This window comes from Nansenia antarctica (assembly GCF_963989245.1).
Source record: "Nansenia antarctica genome assembly, chromosome: 19".
Classification (NCBI taxonomy): Eukaryota; Metazoa; Chordata; class Actinopteri; order Argentiniformes; family Microstomatidae; genus Nansenia; species Nansenia antarctica.
The window spans coordinates 26407511-26429584 of NC_137692.1; the positions used below are offsets into that span (position 1 = coordinate 26407511).

General features: G+C 42.7%; 1 protein-coding gene across 1 annotated transcript; it reads left to right on the forward strand.

The window, feature by feature from the left end:
* Positions 1–6792: 6792 nt before the first annotated feature.
* LOC308174056 (integrin alpha-E-like) lies at positions 6793–21219 on the forward strand (the record flags this gene model as incomplete). Its single annotated transcript, XM_080549109.1, has 26 exons — positions 6793–6796; positions 6951–7045; positions 8464–8680; positions 8854–8934; positions 9262–9350; positions 9934–10088; positions 10223–10382; positions 10520–10670; positions 11398–11468; positions 11684–11810; positions 12405–12541; positions 14664–14801; positions 15343–15564; positions 16162–16295; positions 16480–16622; positions 17143–17294; positions 17812–17846; positions 18408–18543; positions 18659–18760; positions 18860–18939; positions 19359–19439; positions 19547–19616; positions 19709–19810; positions 20400–20489; positions 20792–20878; positions 21094–21219. The coding sequence occupies 26 exons, from the start codon at positions 6793–6795 to the stop codon at positions 21217–21219; spliced, it is 2985 nt and encodes a 994-aa protein (XP_080405235.1).
* Positions 21220–22074: the final 855 nt, after the last annotated feature.

The window sequence follows — 22074 nt, forward strand, 5'->3', positions numbered from 1 at the left end:
CTGGGCTAACCGCTAACGGTTCTGTTTTGTATCCTCTGATCTGTGCGATGCTCATTTAACATCCTTTATCCACAGTGACCTACGCTTACTTATTCTATTTCTCTCATTCTATTTCTATACTTCAACATTCTATATGAATGCAATGAAATATTATACATCTAAACAGTCAAATTAAACTATGGCCAAAAAACTATTTTCCTGCTAGTCACTACTAACCCTAACCCATACTGTCATAACTCCATACAGCTGACTGAGTCAGAAACCAAACAGATATGTACCTATATACCTATATACCATATACTGTATATTGGGGTAGACTCGGACACGTTTGTCCACGGTGGCTGAGTTGGTGCAGTTCACTATGTGGTTCAGAACCGACAACCGACCATATACTATAGACCAAAATACCTATATACCATATACTATAGACAGATATATATTTACCCTCTTCAGATTCCAGCGTTATGACGTCCACCCGGTGGCAGCGATGGCCCTGCTCACAGCAGTAGGAGCCGAGGTCAGAGGTCAGGAGTGGGTTGATGCTGATGGAGAAGTTACCCAGGCCACCCTGGTGGGGGAAGACGTTCACTCTGCCCTGTCTGGGGTCCAGGAAGCTGATCTGCCCCGAGGACGTGATGTTGACCAGCCCTGCGCCTGGGCGTTGGGCCCACAGCACCCCCCCCGGGCCTGGGCCTGAGCCCAGAGAGGCGTCCTCAAAGGTGCAGGAGAGGAGCACTGAGGAACCAAGCGGAGCCGTTATGATGGACGTCTCACAGGAACCAGGGCAGTTCTGTCTCTCACCTAGAGGGTCTGGAAAGGTTCAGGTCAGGTGTTAGTTAATGAGATTATTCAGGTCAGGTGTTAGTTAATGAGATTATTCAGGTCAGGTGTTAGTTAATGAGATTATTCAGGTCAGGTGTTAGTTAATGAGATTATTCAGGTCAGGTGTTAGTTAATGAGATTATTCAGGTCAGGTGTTAGTTAATGAGATTATTCAGGTCAGGTGTTAGTTAATGAAATTATTCAGGTCAGGTGTTAGTTAATGAGATTATTCAGGTCAGGTGTTAGTTAATGAGATTATTCAGGTCAGGTGTTAGTTAATGAGATTATTCAGGTCAGGTGTTAGTTAATGAGATTATTCAGGTCAGGTGTTAGTTAATGAGATTATTCAGGTCAGGTGTTAGTTAATGAAATTATTCAGGTCAGGTGTTAGTTAATGAGATTATTCAGGTCAGGTGTTAGTTAATGAAATTATTCAGGTCAGGTGTTAGTTAATGAGATTATTCAGGTCAGGTGTTAGTTAATGAGATTATTCAGGTCAGGTGTTAGTTAATGAGATTATTCAGGTCAGGTGTTAGTTAATGAGATTATTCAGGTCAGGTGTTAGTTAATGAGATTATTCAGGTCAGGTGTTAGTTAATGAGATTATTCAGGTCAGGAATCACAGCAGCAACATGTTACTAAGTTGCTCTTATACCTGTGTAGTGAATGATACCAGTTACATAACAACACCTGTTACAACATAACATTTACATGTTGTCACAAAGTAGAAAGGAACTAATGAGGTAATTTCATGGAGTTTAATGGTTTAGGGTTCAGGTCAGGAATCCTGACACAAAAGTGGAGGTGAAGATCTTTAAATGACTTGTGAAAAGTCCTTATTCCACTCGTGAATGTCACAGGTTGTTTGCTTGATTTGTTGATTTCTTTCCCTTCAAAACCTCGATCCCGTTCTCTCCTCCCTCTTTAAAAAGCATTGGATGAGAACATCTAAGGAAAGGCTACGAGACCTAGGACGCAAGTCGTGAGGTTAGAATGATAAGGTAAGGTTCTATCTCCATTTTTGTCAAAATTGAGTTTTTTACATAATCTGATCCATTAGGTGTTTATTAATGCCTGTGTGGTGTTATTTTTAAAATGTTGACATTTTTGAGTTAGTAATTAATAAAATACAAAGGTTCCATCTCACAAAACATAATGGAATGTAAAAACTTTGACGCTCAATATCTCTGAACTGCCCTAGACGGAGATAGAACCTTATCATTCTAAACGGAGATAGAACCTTATCATTCTAAACGGAGATAGAACCTTATCATTCTAAACGGAGATAGAACCTTATCATTCTAAACGGAGATAGAACCTTATCATTCTAAACGGAGATAGAACCTTATCATTCTAAACGGAGATAGAACCTTATCATTCTAAACGGAGATAGAACCTTATCATTCTAAACGGAGATAGAACCTCATCATTCTAAACAGAGATAGAACCTTATCATTCTAAACGGAGATAGAACCTTATCATTCTAAACGGAGATAGAACCTTATCATTCTAAACTCACGAAGTGGAAATCGGAGGACAGAACGGATTTCATTTCTAAAACATGTAGAAAGGGCCACGGTGTCCCTGTGGTTAGAAAGGGCCACGGTGTCCCTGTGGTTAGAAAGGGCCACGGTGTCCCTGTGGTTAGAAAGGGCCACGGTGTCCCTGTGGTTAGAAAGGGCCACGGTGTCCCTGTGGTTAGAAAGGGCCACGGTGTCCCTGTGGTTAGAAAGGGCCACGGTGTCCCTGTGGTTAGAAAGGGCCACGGTGTCCCTGTGGTTAGCAGCATGTTGGGCTGAGAACGTCTGTAAGTAAAAGGAAACCTGGACACCTGCCTTTGGGCCGTGTTGCTTCCTGTGTTCCAGTGTCTTTGGTTTGTGTTTGTGTTTGTGTTTGTGTTTGCCTATCAAGCATCTGAAATTAAAACGGATAAATACCTATTTTGTCTGGCCTGCTCAACCCAGATCATAGAACCTGTCACACTCATATCTTTTATTTTAATGATTTTATTATTTATTATTTTCATTTATTTATAATTATAAAACATGAAACTTATATAGCTCCTTTGTAAGACTCCAAGTTTAAACATGAACACTATCCGCTCAGTTCAATAACTATTCAATCATAAAGCATTTAAAGGATATTAACTGTAATCCATGGTTCAGGTTTGTTTAAAGTCACTGCTAGTTTAAGGGTTAGGGTTAGCTTAAGCCAGCACTAACACAAACATTGGGAGTAAAACAGTAAAACAGTAAAACAGTAAAACAGTAAAACAGTAATTGGGGCAAGACTCATTTTAAAATGGCATGGCCTAGTGAACTCATATGAAGCCTTTGACTTGGCTGGAAGTTACTGAGGTGATTTGGCCAAAAACAGAAGTAGGAGAAGTGGCAAAGGATGGGATGACTTTATCCACCGTTAAACAAATCTAACAGTTTCTACTGGCTGTTAGACTATTAGTATGGGACTATAGGGTTAGCGTTAGGTATCTGACTATAAGGTGAACATAGTGAACTATCCCTTTATCCTTTTTTTATTGCGATGTTGCTGAGTGATTATAATTATTACTCAGGTATGGGGGAAACATACTGGAAGATGTGATCAACAAACAGATATTCAATTTGGGAAAACATAATAAAAACTTGAAAGCATACATACATAAATATACAGTTGACAGTGAATTATAATGACAGTGAAGTATAATGATTTTTAGGCTATTAATGATAACCTCATTATCATCACTTCCATCACTTATCCATATTATAAATGTGCAGAACAGATATATAATTTCTTTCATATCCAAATGGAGTAGGCTAGAGCAACTTAAAACACATTTTCTATACGTCCAGTAAAAATAATAATAATTAATTAATTATTATTATTATTAAGAAAACAAAGACATAAATAATAATTTACTTAATTACTGTATGGATAGTCTTACTTATAAGATAATTCCCTTAAACACTTACCATTTGAAGTAACAGAGGTGTAGCATAGTGATAACCAGAGGATCCAAGATGTCCTGTTGACTTTGAACATTGTTTCATGTGGCAGTGGGTCAAATGCGAGTGAAAATATCCTTTAGTAACACAGAAGGACGAGGCAGTCTGTTGACAGGTCAGTTAACCTCTTCATCTGAGACCCTCAGCAACTGTAATTTCCTGAGTTGCTTTGGTCCACTCCCTTTCTGTGGCACTGTTCACAACCTAACCCCAACCTAACCCTAAACCTTTATGGAGCTTTACATTTTAACAATGACTTGGAGACACATGCTACCCATATGATCACAAACACTGCAACATCTTTAAAGTATCTACATTTTTGTAAATCCCTAAAAGGCTATAAGCACATATAATCAATATTAAGTTGAATCAATCAAATTAAATAAATAAATGTCAATATTATCCACCGCTAACATATGATAGCTTATGATGGCATGTGCTGGTCACAACTGAATGATTTCAAACATTTAAAAGTAAATGCTGATTTAGATATATTATATATTTACTGAGACACATGCGTAGCTACTGTACGTCTGGTAGAACAGGATACGGAGCCGTAGTTCAGGTGGGGTAGGCGAGCATTTGTTTTCGAGACCACAAAGGCTTCCTGTCACAACCTTTGACATTTTGTGAGAAGGGGACCTTGCAAGCAACAGGCTGAGAGTGTAAACCTACACTCAAACTGGGCCACTGGTGTGTGCCGGGGCCTGGTGGGGGGGGTTATAGTCTGCCTGGGCGAGGACATAGGGGTGGGGGGTGGGGGGTTTTGGGGTTATGGGGGTTGAGTTATGGGTTATAGTCAAGAACAGTCAAAGCCGAGACACAAGCAGAGACTGATGAAGATTTGGTCTCCAGTATTTCCGTATTTTCCCTCATGTTAGAATATAATCTTTTGAAATGTGTCAAATACTCAGCAGTGAAGTTTAAAATGGAAAAATACTGCGGGCAATGTTCCTGAGGTGGAAAAATGCAGATTTAGTGACCTGGTTGGCATGGTGACCTGGTTGGCATGGTGACCTGGTTGGCATGGGGAAGGAAGGAGAGGGTGGGGTCAAGGATGATGCCGTGGTTGGAGGGGGTTGGAGGGGGTTATGGTGAAGCCACCGATGTTGAGGGAGAATGTCTGGCAAAAAATGCTAAAAAATACAAATCACAGAATGCTCAATCTCTCTAAAGTCTCCACAAGTACTTTAGCATACTTCCTTCCTACGGTTCATCACCACTGACACACTTTAGTAAAACACAGAGACAGACACAGACTAGCTGTGAGGTCTGAGGTACAGACTAGTCTAGCTGTGTGGTTTCTACATCGACTTCCTGTTCCGACCCAAGCTTCTTCTGCAAGCACACAGCGTGTGCTGATTGATAACATAGGTAGGTCATGCTATGCTTAGTTTATTACATATGGCCAGTAGGGGGCGCTATATCCCTTACTTTATGTTACGTGACACAGGGAGTTTGGGTTTGGTCTTAGAGGAAGTTAAGTTATTTTTTCCCAGTCCCACTCATATTTTTCATTTTATTGGACAGATACAGTGAAGACAGACAGGAAAATAAGGGAGAGAGGGCATGTCAGCAGGGCATGGGACAGATTCGAACCCATGCCGACATGGGCATATGTTTGCATTGTCGACCTCGGTGCTAAACCACTAGACCACTGGACCCCCCCAGGCCATGGTGCTAGACCACTGGACCACCCCAGGCCATGGTACCAGACCACTGGACCACCCCAGGCCATGGTGCTAGACCACTGGACCCCCCCAGGCCATGGTACTAGACCACTGGACCACCCCAGGCCATGGTGCTAGCCCACTGGACCACCCCAGGCCATGGTGCTAGACCACTGGTCCACCCCAGGCCATGGTGCTAGACCACTGGACCACCCCAGGCCATGGTGCTAGACCATTGGACCACCCCAGGCCGCAGGTTAATTAAAGTTAATTAAAGCTCAGTGGGTTTTGCAACTGAACCAGGCGTGTATGTCAGTTCTTTACTACATCACACCAGGGGCCTCATTTATAGAAAGTACTTTGGATCAAATTTGATCTTACCCGTGACGTAGAACGACGTACGCCATGACTTACGTCCGTTTAGAAAAATGTGCTTACGTGAAAGTCAAAGATGACGTTCAAGTACTTTTTTATAAATTAGGCCCCTGGACCAAGTGAACTTTCTTAACAGAAAGGCATCATAGGGCATCAGACATTTAAACTCAAGGCTGCATCTGTGACACTGCAGAGAGCAGTCACAGGACACATTGAATTGAAATAAACCAAAAACTTTCCAAATAAAACTGAAATGAAAATACATCATTCAAATGGCTCAATGTGCCATCAAGAAGGTGCTTCTGCATACCACACGACCTCTGGAGTGTTGAATGTGTGTTGTGATGTCATCTCTTCATAGGAACCCTATAAGCAAGCAGATATGACCACTTCCTTCAGCGTACAGAGGACTATTCAGGGAAGCAGAGATATGCTCATATGAGAGAAGCAGAGATATGCTCATATGAGAGATTGTCAAGTTTGGAAGGCCTAGTTACCACCATGTTTTAAGCAGTTTATTTTTTTATAAGTTGTTTCAGACCTAGAAAATGTTTCGGGGATATATAATTCTACTGACAGGTATGTACATGCATTTGTTTTGTATTGACTTGGTAGTATTGTGTTAGTATTCATAATTATTTGTTAAGAGTGGTGAAATAACCCTACATACACTCTTATAAAGGTTACTTGTCTCTCCCTGTAGAATAATAATAATTATTAATTATTTAAAGAACCGTTGTTGGTGCCATGTAGAACCCCTTTTGGTTTTAGGTACAGTATAACCTTTTTTTCCCAACTTCTGAAATGTGTTTGTGTTACAGTAATCTGCTCAGCGAGAGGCTTCAATGTTTTTACAAAGCCAGTAAAACATTTTAAGAGGACAGATGATGTGCTGTTTGGACAAACTACCGTTCAGTCCAAAGATGGGTGAGTTACTCCAGGAAGTCCATCATAGTGTCATGTTAAATTAAATTGTTACATTATTTACATATCCAGATTTGTTTTCATTATTTCCATAAAATGTATCTTTATAAGATGTATTCCTCAATATCCTGTTATGTTCTCTGGTCTGTTTCTGCAGGGTTCTGGTCACATCCCCGTCATCTAGACCCCAGAAGGTTTTCAGATGTTCTTCAAACAAGGACGAATGTTCTGAAGTCGTCATCTCAGGTGAAGGTGAGCTGACGCTAATATGACAAATCCAAACGTTTGATGAACAGTTTCATATTTGTACCTTTAAGGGCCCAGCTGTGTTTGTTCACCTTGTCCTGACTGAATGAAGATGTCCTCATGTAGCCGACACAGGTGGAGGACTCAGACCTGTTGTATCAGCAGCCAGCGCTTTGACTGACAAAACCCAGGAGTACATGGTGAGTGAAGAAGAGAAAACACATTTGATGGATTTGGTGTTTTGATAGAAAATTATAATTTTCCACATACTTATCAATGCAGCTGTCTGTTTTTGTTTTTGTTTTTTTCTAATCTTAATGCATGATACTGTAAATGCCATAGCTAAGGAAAAAAAAAGACTGTCATGACATTTATCAAATCATTCGCAACCTTTTAGTCAACAGTTTAGGTATGATGATGATTGGTTATGACAATCCTCAGGTGTTATACATGTTACATTATATTCACTTCATGCCCTGTAGCTTAAGTGTTTCATGGATTCGAGAAGCTCGTCCTCCGATGTCTACCTCCACCGGCCTCCCCTGGTGCACCAGATTATTGTCTAGCCAACTGTCTCTCAACAAAGCCACAGCTTCCTGTTCCGTCTGTGGGTGTCACACTTTGCGTGTGAAGGAGTGAACCACTTCTGCCTTTCACACAACTCTGACTAACTGAGCACGATACGTAGGACTCACTCAAATGTCATCCTATCTTCAGGTTGGATCTTTTACCTGAATGATTCAGACTCCAGTTATACTGTCTGCAATCCAACTGTAGTCTGTATCATGAAAACTAGTCAATTCTAGAGGATTGAATAGAAGAATAGAATGAATTACATAAAACATGAATAAATATTCTACTGGCCAAACTGAGTAAAGCAAAAAAAAGCCCTCCGTAAACTTGATAAAAAGAGAGAGTAGAGCTGCTGATATGAGTCATGCTTAAAGGACCAGGCTTAAAGGACCAGGCTTAAAGGACCAGGCTTAAAGGACCAGGATTAAAGGACCAGGCTTAAAGGACCAGGCTTAAAAGGACCAGGCTTAAAGGACCAGGCTTAAAGGACCAGGCTTAAAGGACCAGGCTTAAAGGACCAGGCTTAAAGGACCAGGCTTAGAGGACCAGGCTTAGAGGACCAGGCTTAAAGGACCAGGCTTAAATTACCAGGCTTAAAGGACCAGGATTAAAGGACCAGGCTTAAAGGACCAGGATTAAAGGACCAGGCTGAAAAGCATCTGAGTTTGCAACACTCCACTCTGGTTAAACAGTGTGACGAAATTTAGTATTTTATGCCATTAAACTTCAGGCAGGGAGCTATACAGAGCGGAGCCATCCAATCACACCAAACTTGTATTACCGTTTACATTAGAATAATGATTAAACCGACGTGAGCGTCTGACTGAACTGTGCTGGTTTTCTTTTGGCAGGTCTGCCAACAAGTCAGAGTGAAGAAAAGCATGAACGAGTATCTCAGTGGGACGTGTACGCATCTGTCTGGTCATCAGATCCAGGGTCAGATCGACCCTGCTCTCCTAGGTAAGCATCTGTCTGGTCATCAGATCCAGGGTCAGATCGACCCGGCTCTCCTAGGTAAGCATCTGTCTGGTCATCAGATCCAGGGTCAGATCGACCCTGCTCTCCTAGGTAAGCATCTGTCTGGTCATCACATTCAGGGTCAGATCGACCCTGCTCTCCTAGGTAAGCAGCCCCATGTGCTGGGACCGCACAGTCTGGGACCACCGGCACCAAATAACATATTACAATCGAGATGCACAAACCAGTAACTAATATCTCAAACCAACATTTCTGAATGACAGTTGTAGAGCAACTGGAAAGAAACATCTCTATCAACAACAACAACAACAACAACAACAACGAGGATGAGGATGAAAAGGATGGTATGTGTCTTCATTTCCCAATATTAAAGCAGTGGTCCTGCTCCACATTATTACCAAATAAGTGGGTGTGCTGAAATGCTCTTCTGTAAAACACTAAGAATGCAAAAGCTAGCATCAGTCTGATATTTCTGCAAAAAACACACAAACCTCCAGAGATGTTTAGTCAAGATATCTGACATGGTAAACAATTTAGAATGTACAGTACATACTGTATGCAGCCAATGTCAATCTGTCAAATATTGTACATTACAAAGTACAAATCAGTTGTATAGTTGTCCTATTCCTGTTACACAACATCAGTTGTTTGTGAATGGTTTTGTGTTTCAGATCCTGGGACTGAGATTGTATTTATACTGGATGGGTCTGGGAGCCTCGATGATCACGACTTTAAAAGTGCTAAAGAGTTCATCTCGACTGTGATGACAAACGTTTGGGGGAAATGTTTCAATGTGAGTAGAGATCAACACAGCCGCAGCATAAACCAACAAGGAGGATAAGAGTTGGCCCTACTACTACCCAGACATGTAGCCATATCAGGGCCGGTCCTAGGCATTTAGGTACCCTAGGCGAGAGTATGATTTGTTGCCCCCCTCCCCCAAGTTTTAGGGGCGCCACCACCACCACATTAAGCTACCAGTACTGCCTCATCACCACCCACACATTCAACAGTAACACTATGGACAACAATGGTTTCAAGACAAAAATATATAAATTTAAATGACAGAAATCAGAAAACAAGGTACAAATAAACATATTCAAACATTAATAATGCAATCAGAAATCAGAAAACAAGCTACAAAATTATTTAAATGTAAAAAAAACTTTAAAAAAAAACTAGACGACCGCCTAGTTCGCCTATGCCTAGGACCGGCCCTGAGCCATATGATAGAATAGAATCCAACACTCCTTCTGTATGGATGCTAGTGGGTTTTAATCAATGAATGAATCGTTCTCTACTCTACTGTGATCATGAAAACCCGATTATCCCTTTTTTAACAGTGTGAATTTGCTGTTGTTCAATATGGATCAAAAATCAGAGCTGAACTCTTACTAAAAGAGGGTGCTGCTGATGGCGCCAGAGCTCTTGAGACGGTCCAGAACATTCAACAGATTCAGAATGCCACAGTGACGGCTTCTGCCATCATCTACGCCATGTAAGTACCATTGGCATGAGGCAGTAGATGCTTAAAGGTATACATGTATGTAGCAGTATACATGTATGTATAGCAGATCATCAAGAACACAAAACCAGATACATGCAGATACATTGACATTCATGCGTTTCCAGTGAACACGTCTTTGTTGCTGAGAATGGATCTAAAGCGGAGAATAAGAAGATCGTCATCGTGGTGTCAGATGGACAGATATCCCTCTGGGATAAGAATGACTATATGGGCAAAGCGTTGAACTTGCTTGTTACTAATAACATCACAAGATTTGCTATTGGGGTAAGTACATAGTACTCTAGTCATAGTAGTATATATAATAGTATTCACTAGTAAACATCGCTCTGAGCAATTGAAAGATGTAATTGAACAGGCAACCAAATCCAATTAACATTGAACTAACATTTATTTTATTACAGGTTGGAGAGAAGATTAAAAGCTCCACGACCGCGATAGACGAGATGAAAAGCATCAGCTCCAGCCAAGGCCACCTGTTCTTGGTAGATGACTACAAAGCCCTGGAGGGCATCCTCTCTCAGCTGGAGACCACCATCATCAAAGGAATCGAAGGTAACACTCCACACACACACACACACACACACACACACACACACCCTCTCTCAGCTGGAGACCAGCATCATCAAAGGAATCGAAGGTAACACTCCACACACACACACACACACACACACACACACACACACACACATCCTCTCTCAGCTGGAGACCAGCATCATCAAAGGAATCGAAGGTAACACTCATAGAGACCAGCATCATCAAAGGAATCGAAGGTAACACTCAAGTTCAATTTCAAGTGTATCGTTACGTCACATTACACAAGTGTTAGGCTTCGGTTCCTGACGTTGCATTGCAGCACGAGACAATAAGGCAATAATAATTCAAGATTTAAAAAAGTGACAGTAGTACAGGATACAAGTGACAAAATATAACAGGCATAATACAAGATACAGGTGACAATAGTACAGGTAAGACAGGACACACTAGTGGTGCCACTAGTGATAATAGATAGTTCAGTAGGAAGGTTTCCGTAGTCCGTATACATGGGATGGGCTTGGGGAAGATAGTCAATGTCTACAGTGGGTTAGGGTTAGTGGGCTTGTTCACGAGCCTGATCCCCTGGGGGAAGTAGCTGTTGGTTAGCCTCAAGGATGTACGGTGTACTCAAAGGATGTACGGTGTACTCAAAGGATGTATGGTGTAAAAAATATGCCATCGTAGAGTATGTGTTTGCTTGTATATTACAGTATAACAAAAACCTTTGATTTTAATCTGTAAACAGGAATAAAGCAAGGGGAAGGCTTTCAATTTGAGCTTGCAGAGGCCGGATTCAGCAATCACATAGCACCTGATGTAAGTTTCATGTTGGTAATTCTTTATGTTGACTTTGACTTCTGAGGGCAGGGTGAGGTATCCATAATATGAGGTGAGTTTGGGTGCATCATATCAGAGAGGCCTAGACCATCTGATGACAATATCAGTAGCAACACCCAGACCCAATAATACTCTTGATGTAACCCGTCTCACTGGCTTCTGGCTGATCTCAAACGTTCCCGTGTCGTTCCTAGGGGTCGCAGCTGTTTGGGGCCGTAGGCGCCTATGACTGGAGTGGGGGAGTGATCCTGAAGGATCCCAAGCAGAAACATGTGGCCTTTCTAAATGGAACCTCCTCAGGACCACGGTTCTCCTACTTGGGTGAGAAAGGGTGAACAGTATCTAGTCTGCAGACTGTAGACCAGTGGTACTACATCCTGGTCCTGGGGTTAGGGTTAGGGTTAGGTGTGAAGATCTCTGCTACAAGTCACTGCTTTGATACTTTATGTTGTTCTTTGTATGAGAATATGTTTAGGTGTCCAGGACACCACTGGAGGCTGGTGGAGGTAGACATTGAAGGATGGGCTCATTGTCATACATGTAGTGGAATGAGGAATCACACATTTCTGCCTGCACCAGCCACCCCTGCTGTACACACAGCTAACGTGTTCACATTAGATACATTAAAGTTAAATACATTAAAGTTAAATACATTAAAGTTACATACATTCAAGTTAAATACATTAAAGTTACATACATTTTTAAAGACACAAGCATAGTCAGCCGCAGTATTCGGCCAATTCCACATGTAGGTAATTCTTCTGTCATCCTCAGCGCTTCCTACCCCGACCCTGGCTCTGTCTCTCTCTGTCTTCCTTACCCTACCCTGGTTCTGTCTTCCTAACCCGACCCTGGTTCTCTCTCTCTCTGTCTTACTAACCCGACCCTGGTTCTCTCTCTCTCTGTGTGTCACAGGTTACAGTGTGGTGTCGGCCGTGGAGTCTTCTGGGACTCTGTACATCTCAGGGGCGCCTCGCTACAGCCTGACAGGGGGGGTTTACGTCTTCAACGCCGCCACACACCAGCAGCAGCAGATACTACAGGGGGACCAGGTACAGAACCCTAACCCTACATATCCATCATAGAAACACATACAGAACATCTACATAATTAGAATATCAAGAAAAACACAGGATGTCTCACGTTGCGTTACTTAATGTGTCATGTTCTGGTCTCCACTCCTTTAATCCTGACATGGTTAGAGAGAACATGGCCACTGGTGGCCCGCCTGATACATAGGGAGTTTGGATAGTGAAACCCAAATCCCTGGTAAGGGGTGCTGGGATGAAATAAAATAAAAAAGAATGAGCCATAAAGGTTTACCAAAGAACAGCAAAGCAAAGCATTGTAATGAAATTGTTATTATTTGTATCATCCATGAGATGACAATTATGTGCCAGGAATTGTGCTGCACACTCAACTGCTCCAACACCCCAATGATGCCTTTAACATCACTTCAAAAGGCCTCCCAGTCAGCAGAGAAATGACAGGCAAGATCTGACCCATGTCCATTTCCTAGCAGCACCCAGGTACATCCAGGTTTGGCCCAGATACATCCAGGTTTGGCCCAGGTATGGCCCAGATACATCCAGGTATGGCCCAGATACATCCAGGTATGACCCAGGTACATCCAGGTATGACCCAGGTACAACGTTGTTCCAGTAGCTACAGGAACGTATCAGACGTTCTTCATACCCACAGAAAACTGCCAACCCTCAACCAGGGCTGGCCTCTAACTCTCAACCAGGGCTGGCCTCTAACCCTCAACCAGGGCTGGCCTCTAACTCTCAACCAGGGCTGGCCTCTAACCCTCAACCAGGGCTGGCCTCTAACTCTCAACCAGGGCTGGCCTCTCACATGTCAACCAGGGCTGGCCTCTCACACTCTCAACCAGGGCTGGCCTCCCACATGTGGACCAGGTCTGGTCTGAGTGGCCTCCCACATGTGACCCAGGTCTGGTCTGAGTGGCCTCCCACATGTGGACCAGGTCTGGCCTGAGTGGCCTCCCACATGTGGACCAGGTCTGGTCTGAGTGGCCTCCCACATGTGACCCAGGTCTGGTCTGAGTGGCCTCCCACATGTGGACCAGGGCTGGCCTGAGTGGCCTCCCACATGTGGACCAGGGCTGGCCTGAGTGGCCTCCCACATGTGGACCAGGGCTGGCCTGAGTGGCCTCCCACATGTGGACCAGGGCTGGCCTGAGTGGCCTCCCACATGTGGACCAGGTCTGGTCTGAGTGGCCTCCCACATGTGGACCAGGTCTGGCCTGAGTGGCCTCCCACATGTGGACCAGGTCTGGCCTGAGTGGCCTCCCACATGTGGACCAGGTCTGGCCTGAGTGGCCTCCCACATGTGGACCAGGGCTGGCCTGAGTGGCCTCTCACATGTGGACCAGGTCTGGCCTGAGTGGCCTCCCACATGTGGACCAGGTCTGGCCTGAGTGGCCTCCCACATGTCAACCAGGGCTGGCCTGAGTGGCCTCCCACATGTGGACCAGGTCTGGCCTGAGTGGCCTCCCACATGTGGACCAGGGCTGGCCTGAGTGGCCTCCCACATGTGGACCAGGTCTGGCCTGAGTGGCCTCCCACATGTGGACCAGGTCTGGCCTGAGTGGCCTCCCACATCTCACCCTGGTCTGGCCTGAGTGGCCTCCCACATGTGGACCAGGTCTGGCCTGAGTGGCCTCCCACATCTCACCCAGGTCTGGCCTGAGTGGCCTCCCACATGTGGACCAGGGCTGGCCTGAGTGGCCTCCCACATGTGGACCAGGTCTGGCCTGAGTGGCCTCCCACATGTGGACCAGGTCTGGCCTGAGTGGCCTCTCACATGTGGACCAGGGCTGGCCTGAGTGGCCTCCCACATGTGGACCAGGTCTGGCCTGAGTGGCCTCTCACATGTGGACCAGGTCTGGTCCAGGTAACACTCAGCCATACGCTCCACCACGAGACCAGATCTGGGTCACAATTGTTTGCTGAGTAGAATTTGTCGAAGCGATTGAGTGTGCGGGCCTTACTGCCTCCTGCCTGGCACACGCTGCCACCTCCTGGATACAAATGATAACAACTTCATTACAATACTATGTTGTTTATCGGTCAACCTTTATGGCTTGTGAGTTTATGGATACTCATATACAGTATAAACACACCTGATCTGTTCATCTATGCTGCGCTGTAGGTTGGCTCATACTTCGGGTCGGTGCTGTGCACCCTGGACTCTGATAAAGATGGTAAAACAGACTACCTGCTGGTCGGAGCCCCACACTTCTATCAGAGAGGAGAGGAGGGCAAAGTGTTTGTGTACAAGCTGCACCAGGTGAGGGAAACACATCTATATACATTTGGGGAGGCTGATGTACCCTGATATACATGTACAGGTGCAACTAAATTTTTTTGAATATCGTGCAAAAGTTCATTCATTTCAGTAATTCAACTTAAAGGGTTAAACTTAAATATGATATAGACTCATTGCATTGTACATATGCATGATTATACTTTTCAGAGGGCTGACATTTCTGTATTTAAAATCCTTTTCTTATTGATTTCATGTAATATTAAACATTTCTGAGATATTTAATTTGGGGTTTTCATAAGCTGTAAGCCATAATCATCAAATGTATAACAAATAAAGGCTTTAAATATCTCGCTTTGCATGTAATGAGTCTATATAATATCTAAGTTTAACCCTTTAAGTTGAATTACTGAAATAAATGAACTTTTGCACGATATTCTAATTTTTTGCACCTGTATATGTGGAGAGTGTATTATTGATCTAAAATGAGCTAATACCTTTGCAGCAATCCTGCAGTAAGGGGCAGATGGAACTGTACTGTAGTGATCTTCTGCTTGTGTCCTAGGGGACGTTCCTCAAGGAAGACTGGGAGTGGCGCGGCCTGGACAAATACTCCTTCGCCAGGTTTGGGTCGGCCATCGCCTCAGTTGGAGACCTGGACGGGAACGGATTCAACGACGTGGCAGTCGGGGCGCCTCTGGAAGAAGATGCCGACAGCCCAGAATGCTCCGGGAGCGTCTACCTCTACCACGCAGGAGAGGGAGGGGTACAGAGAGGCTTCTCACAGGTGAGTCTACATCTACCATGTAGGAGAGGAGGGGTACAGGTGAGTCTCTACATCTACCATGTAGGAGAGGGAGGGGTACAGAGACACTTCTCACAGGTGAGTCTCTGGAAATGTTGCTGACAAAGAGTCTGTCACAACGGCCTTCTTCACCATGGCAGTAAACATAGTTTACGGGGTGATTCCAACATGATCTAAAATCTTGAATCTTGAACTGAACTCAAACATCGTACATTGTTGCCATGAATGAATGTGCGGTAAATACTAATGGTGTGTTTATGACACGTACTAGAAAACTAACACTAACCCTAACCCTTAGAAACAAAGGCTGTGTTCGAAATGGCATACTAGCATAGGCTACTGCATACTAGCATACTCAATGAGTATATACTGCATACTAGCATACTAAATTCATAATAAGTATGCCAATACCAGCCGACCGTTTACACTGCAGTGTGCATACCATTTTAAACCTCCATTGGCTAAAAGCTGTTTTGTCAGGTGTCATGACATGTTCATAATAGTGTAATAACACTCTATAATAACACTCTATATGTAATAACACTCTATAATAACACTCTATATGTTCCTGTCATCCAGAGGATTTCAGCTGCACAGATGGAAATAAAACTCCGCCATTTTGGCCAGTCGGTCAGTGCTTTTTCTACAGAGACTGACCAGGACAGACAGGTTTACATCAGCGCTGGGAGCCAAGGCACCGTCACTGTCCTAGAGTGAGTAACAGCATAGCAGTGTGGCCTGGAGAGCCCTACGTTAACTACATGATATACTGTCTCTATATCCACCAAATGTGTTGCAGTTCTATACTTCGTGAAACTCTAGGTGTCCTGTAGAATGTAGGCTAGGCAGCGCCTCGATCTGACTTCTGATCTTGACTCTGAATTCTTCTTCTCGCAGAACTCTTCCTGTCATCGTCTTCAGACCCAAGCTGACCATGAGTCCCGGGGTCATCAGCCTGGCAGAGCAGATGAACACGGTTACCCAGCTGGAGGTCACCCTGAAGACCTGCCTCAACACGCAGACCAAAGGAAACATTGCCAGTAGGCTACGCACATGTTCTCAAGCCTTCATTAGATCTTAGGGTTAGGGTTAGGGTTAGGCTACGCACATGTTCTCAAGCCTTCATTAGATCTTAGGGTTAGGGTTAGGGTTACACTCTTAATCATAGTAGGCTACGCACACGTTCTCAAGCCTTCATTAGATCTTAGGGTTAGGGTTACACTCTTAATATCCATATCCAATATCTTCCATATCAACTGTGAGTTGTGAGTAAAGAATTTATGTCTTTGCACTTGACTTTTCCTAGATATGTGCGTTCTACCGCCCAGTATCCTTATATTTTTCAGGATAAGCTAGTATGAAGCTATTTTGCAGTTTTTCTGTGTAGGAAGCAGGCTAATTTACAAGCGGCCAACTAGTGGTCATTATGTGTAAGTAGCAGCTCAGCATTGTAAAGAGGCTCTTTTTGTAGGTAAAAAAGGCACGGCTGTTCTCGTGTCAAACCAAAACATTTGGAAATAATTTCTTTATTCCTTTGGTGGTTTTACATTCTCCTTTCAGGTTCCGAACATCTTCCTGTATCCTATAACATTGATCTGGACGCAGGTCAGAATAATAAGCGCCTGTCTTTTGACAAACCAGAAGACAGGGAGAGTGTCTTCATATTGGAAAGTGATGCAGACTGCCTGAAGACCATCAAACTGCACTTCACGGTAAGATGACATTAGTGGTGAGGGTCTCATCCTCCTGTATGTACCATCACATTTACACTTTACACATTTAATAGACGCCTATATCCAAAGCGACTTACGATTTGTCTAAAGTAAGTGAACCATCTATCTATCTATCATCTATATCTGTTATCATAAGAAAAACAAATCTATGCTAGGACCAGGGGGCATTGGCAGTCACAATTAGTTAATAAATTACATTAACTTACTCTGTCTGGATACAGACTTCACCACTCACCCCAAATGTACTAATGTAGCACCTCCACTTGACATGCTGACATTGAGGCCTTGGTCATCAAGCTTATGGAAATCAGTTAACAATAGATCTGGTCCAATTAGCACCAGTCACAATTTGAAACTAGGATACATCTACATCTATATACCATATATATATATATATATATATACAGGATTATTCACTGGACATCTGCCAGACCAAGAAGAGAAGGAAGTCAACACAAGTGTGAAACATGACTGTTTCCTGTCTACTCTGTTCCAGGGCTGCTATGACTGTTTCTCACCCATGGAGGTCCGGTTCACCTTGAGACTACCTTCAAATACGACTCAGAAACCCCTTAGGATTCTGGACGTATTCTCTCCCACAGTGATTACTGAAAAGGTTAATACAATTATTTGACTTATCAGTTAATGAGGATAGACAGTTTAATTTAATTAAGTTGTTGTTTTATAACATTGGTCCATTGGTTTATGCTGTGAGAATGTATTTTAACCCAGTTATTTTATGATATCAAAACAAATGCAATCATAGATGTGTGCTTTTTTTATGCAATCATAACTAATCATAAGCATATACTGTAATGGCCTGTGTGTTGTTAAACATTTAGATTCAATTTGAGAAGGATTGTAAGATACAGGACACATGTGTGGAGAACATATCCCTGTTGGATTCAAAGCTCAGGTCAGTAAGGTTTCAATCACAATACTGTATTTACATATTTACATATCCTCACTGCTTGTATTCACCAGGTTGGGAACACAAGTGAAACAGATATAAATCATTAAATATAATGTAATTTACACCTTATCTTATGTCTACATTTGTTTGTCTTTTTCATAATGTGATTTGTCTAATAGCCAGGACAAGATCATAATTGGATCGACCAAGAACATCGAGATCGTCTTCAACCTGACCAACGCTGGGGACAGCGCCTACATGACAACGCTTGTTCTGACGTACCACAACATCCTCCTCTTCAACAAGTTCTCCCCGGTAAGTTCTGCTGAATTAAAGACAGATCCATTTGTTTAAATAATTAAATTCTGTAATCTAATCGTGCAACACTTGACCAATGAGGCAACGACTGACTCGCTGTTCTCCTCCACAGTCAAAGAAGATGGAGGGGTCTGTGTGTGAGAACGAACGGAAAGAGAAGTTCTCCTATTTAAAGTGTCGTCTCCTACGCCCAGTCTTCAAGAAGAACGTCCAGGTAGACACATCTGCCAGTCTTGGGGCGTCGTCCAAATGTGTCATCACATACATAAGTTCTTCTTCTCTAACATGTTTCGTTCTTGTGTGACTCTGATAGGTCAGTTTCAACATCTCCTGGCAGCTAGAGGACAAGAAATCTGAGATGAGAAACGCTGAGATCATCGCAAACTTGACCTGGTGTGAAACTTTCCACTAGATCACATGTACAGTACACTAACAGCATGATCATATGTACAGTACACTAACAGCACGATCACATTTATGTGACCCACATTTACATTTACATTTTTGGCATTTAGCAGACGCCTTATTCCAAAGCGACTTACAATCAATACATTTGAATACTAAGCAAGTGAATCATCAATCCACCAGTCGTAGCAGGAAGAGTAATCCAGCTCAGGCCCGGGGCCATTGATAGAAGGACAAACCTTCTCCTATCACCTTCTAAAACCTAGTTTTTTTTTTACACATTTGACAATTGTTCAGTGATTTTGTGCCCATATGGATCTAACTGAGTTCATATGGATCTAACTGAGTTCATATGGATCTAATTGAGTTTCATATGGATCTAACTGAGTTTTCCTACTGTGTGATAGTGAGAACGGTGGCACGCGGGTCCTGGACACTAAGTCGTACCCCTTCCAGATAAAGAACGCCCTGAAAGTCCAACTGACTGGGTAAGAGTCACAACTGAAAGATTGTAGAGGGATTTGAAAATGATGGATGACACTTACATAGTAGTGTTTCATGTATTAATTACATTTTTGGTATCCTGCTGTTACAGGGAGGCCACTCCAAACATAGTGAAAATCACAGACAAAATGGAGAAGCAACCTCTGACGTTTAAGTTTGACGTATGTTTGCTCCGCACAACACAATTATTTGATTTTCGCATACTCTGTATGTTTCACTAACACCCTGGGTTAAACAAGACTTGTTCTTCCAGATTCATGGCGAGAACACATACAAAGCAGTGATCCATGTGAACATCAGCCTGACGGTCCAGGCCCGCTACACTGAGCTCAGGGTCCTCAGCTTCACACCCAGGGTCTGGCAAATTATATCTCACTAATAATAGATCATCATTATTATCTTAGGACTGTGTTTTGAATGTTAGCACCTAGGGTTTGCATTTCAATTTTCGTTGTACCTGTTACAATGACAATAAAGATTCATTCATTCATTCATTCATTCACATTTGATCTGTGAATTCATCATGTGGTTTGGTTTGGATTTCAGGAGAGATGTGAGCTGCTTGTCATTCCAGAAGTGAAAGTGAGTTCCATTAACCCCAGATCAGATCATGGGATTATTCATGAAATCAGTTCAACTGAATTCAGTTCAGTTCAGTAAACCTTTATTGTTCCAGAAGTTAAACCTTTATTGCCAATTTGAGTTTTGAAAAACACAAAACATGAATCCATATAAATACACCATACAACTAATACACAAAGACATAGGCTACAATAAGAAAAAAGTCAGAATTCAGTGACAGACATATTAGCATTAAGAAGTAGCTATGGCCTTGGGGATTAATTATTCTGAACTCGAGCAGTCTTAAACCTGTGAATATCATATATTATATTAATGGGCGGCAGTGGGTGCTTCTAAGTGGTAAATCATTGTTATTTCTCTAGCCGTCTGGCCAGGAGTATCTTATCAAGTGTGCAGTGACAGATGAGCAGAAGATCACCGTCGAGGCTGAAGCTTCAATCTCAGATGTTCAGGTTGGTGTACTTTTAAGTTTGATTGTAATCTGCAGATTAAGAGTTTGACTAAACGATGATTAAGCAGTTAAAAGAGCAACGACCTGTTTGAGCTTTAGGCGAAACTTTGTGCATTTGCACATGTGTGAGAGGGAGGCAGTATGTGATTTAAAAGTGTGTTCAATATTCAATGTTTCTGCCTTTTATGCTGGGTGAGGGTTTGGTTTAGGCGCCATAACTGGGCACTCTCTGACACTCTGTTTACCCAGGGTACATCTGACACTCTGTTTACCCAGGGTACATCTGACACTCTGTTTACCCAGGGTACATCTGAGAAGATCACAGCTAAAGGAACCCTGGGAATCGATGAGGAGCAATATGAAGCTCTGGATATGAGATCCATGGAGTCGGTAGGTTACCTAGGTTACCTCGTCAGATCTGTTAGAATGTGTTCACCATCCTTGGTCGACAATTAGTCAAATTAAAAAGTCAGACTCTAGACAATACAGTAGTGTTAAATAGAGAAAGTTAAAGTGTCTTTTAAGTGTTCCACTTAACACTAGAACAGCTGTGCCTATTTTACCTACTATACCTAGTTATTTACAAACTGTGTTTTTAACCTCAGGTGGAAGTGATGCTCATCAAACTGACGGTAGAGAAGTCCATGGCCGCCATCATCGGAGGCTCCATAGGAGGCTTCCTGGTCCTGGCTGTCATCATTATCATACTGTTTAAGGTATCGTATGTGTGACCCTAACCCTAACCCTAACCCTAACCCTAACCCTAACCCTAACCCTGTGTGACCCTAACCCTAACCCTAACCCTGTGTGACCCTAACCCTAACCCTAACCCTAACCCTAACCCTATAGTATGTGTGACCCTAACCCTAACTTATGTGTGACCCCTAACCCTATAGTATGTGTGACTCTCTGGGATATTTGAGTATTTTAAAAGGGTCAAGGGATCAAAGTTCTAATCTTTTCTATTTTAATTTGCAGTGTGGCTTCTTCAAAAGACGCCAAGAAGTGGAGTGATGTGTGATGTTAGGGTTAGGTTAGTGATGTGTGATGTTAGGGTTAGGTTAGTGATGCAGTGTGTTTGTCTAGTTTCAGAAACAGAACACCTCCCCCTTGTTCACTCTGATGATGAGCAAAAGCTTATTTCTGACTGTGTCGTCTAATGTGAAATGAGAAAATAAATGTGATTAACATTATATAATGATCCATACAGTCAACACTTAAGCATGTAAATAATTAGCAACTAAAATTCAATAGCATCTATATATATGCTATAGCCAAAGCAGCCTACTTGTGTACATTGCCTTCTATACTTGCATTACTTTGGTTGATTCTTTACTGTTGTCATAAGAGACGCATACCAACCCGCATAAAAACATCCATTTATTACCAGATCATTATTTTCTACCTTCTTCTACAAAATCACTTTTGCCTGATTTAGAGTAAGTTGTTAAAACTGTCATTCCACTCTACTTGACCACAAGTCACATAATATTATGTACTGGAAAGAAAAGATTGGGTTATCTGTTTAAACTGCATATACCTGCATTCACCTGTGGGCTTGGGGTGTTGTAGTTTCAAATGCAGTT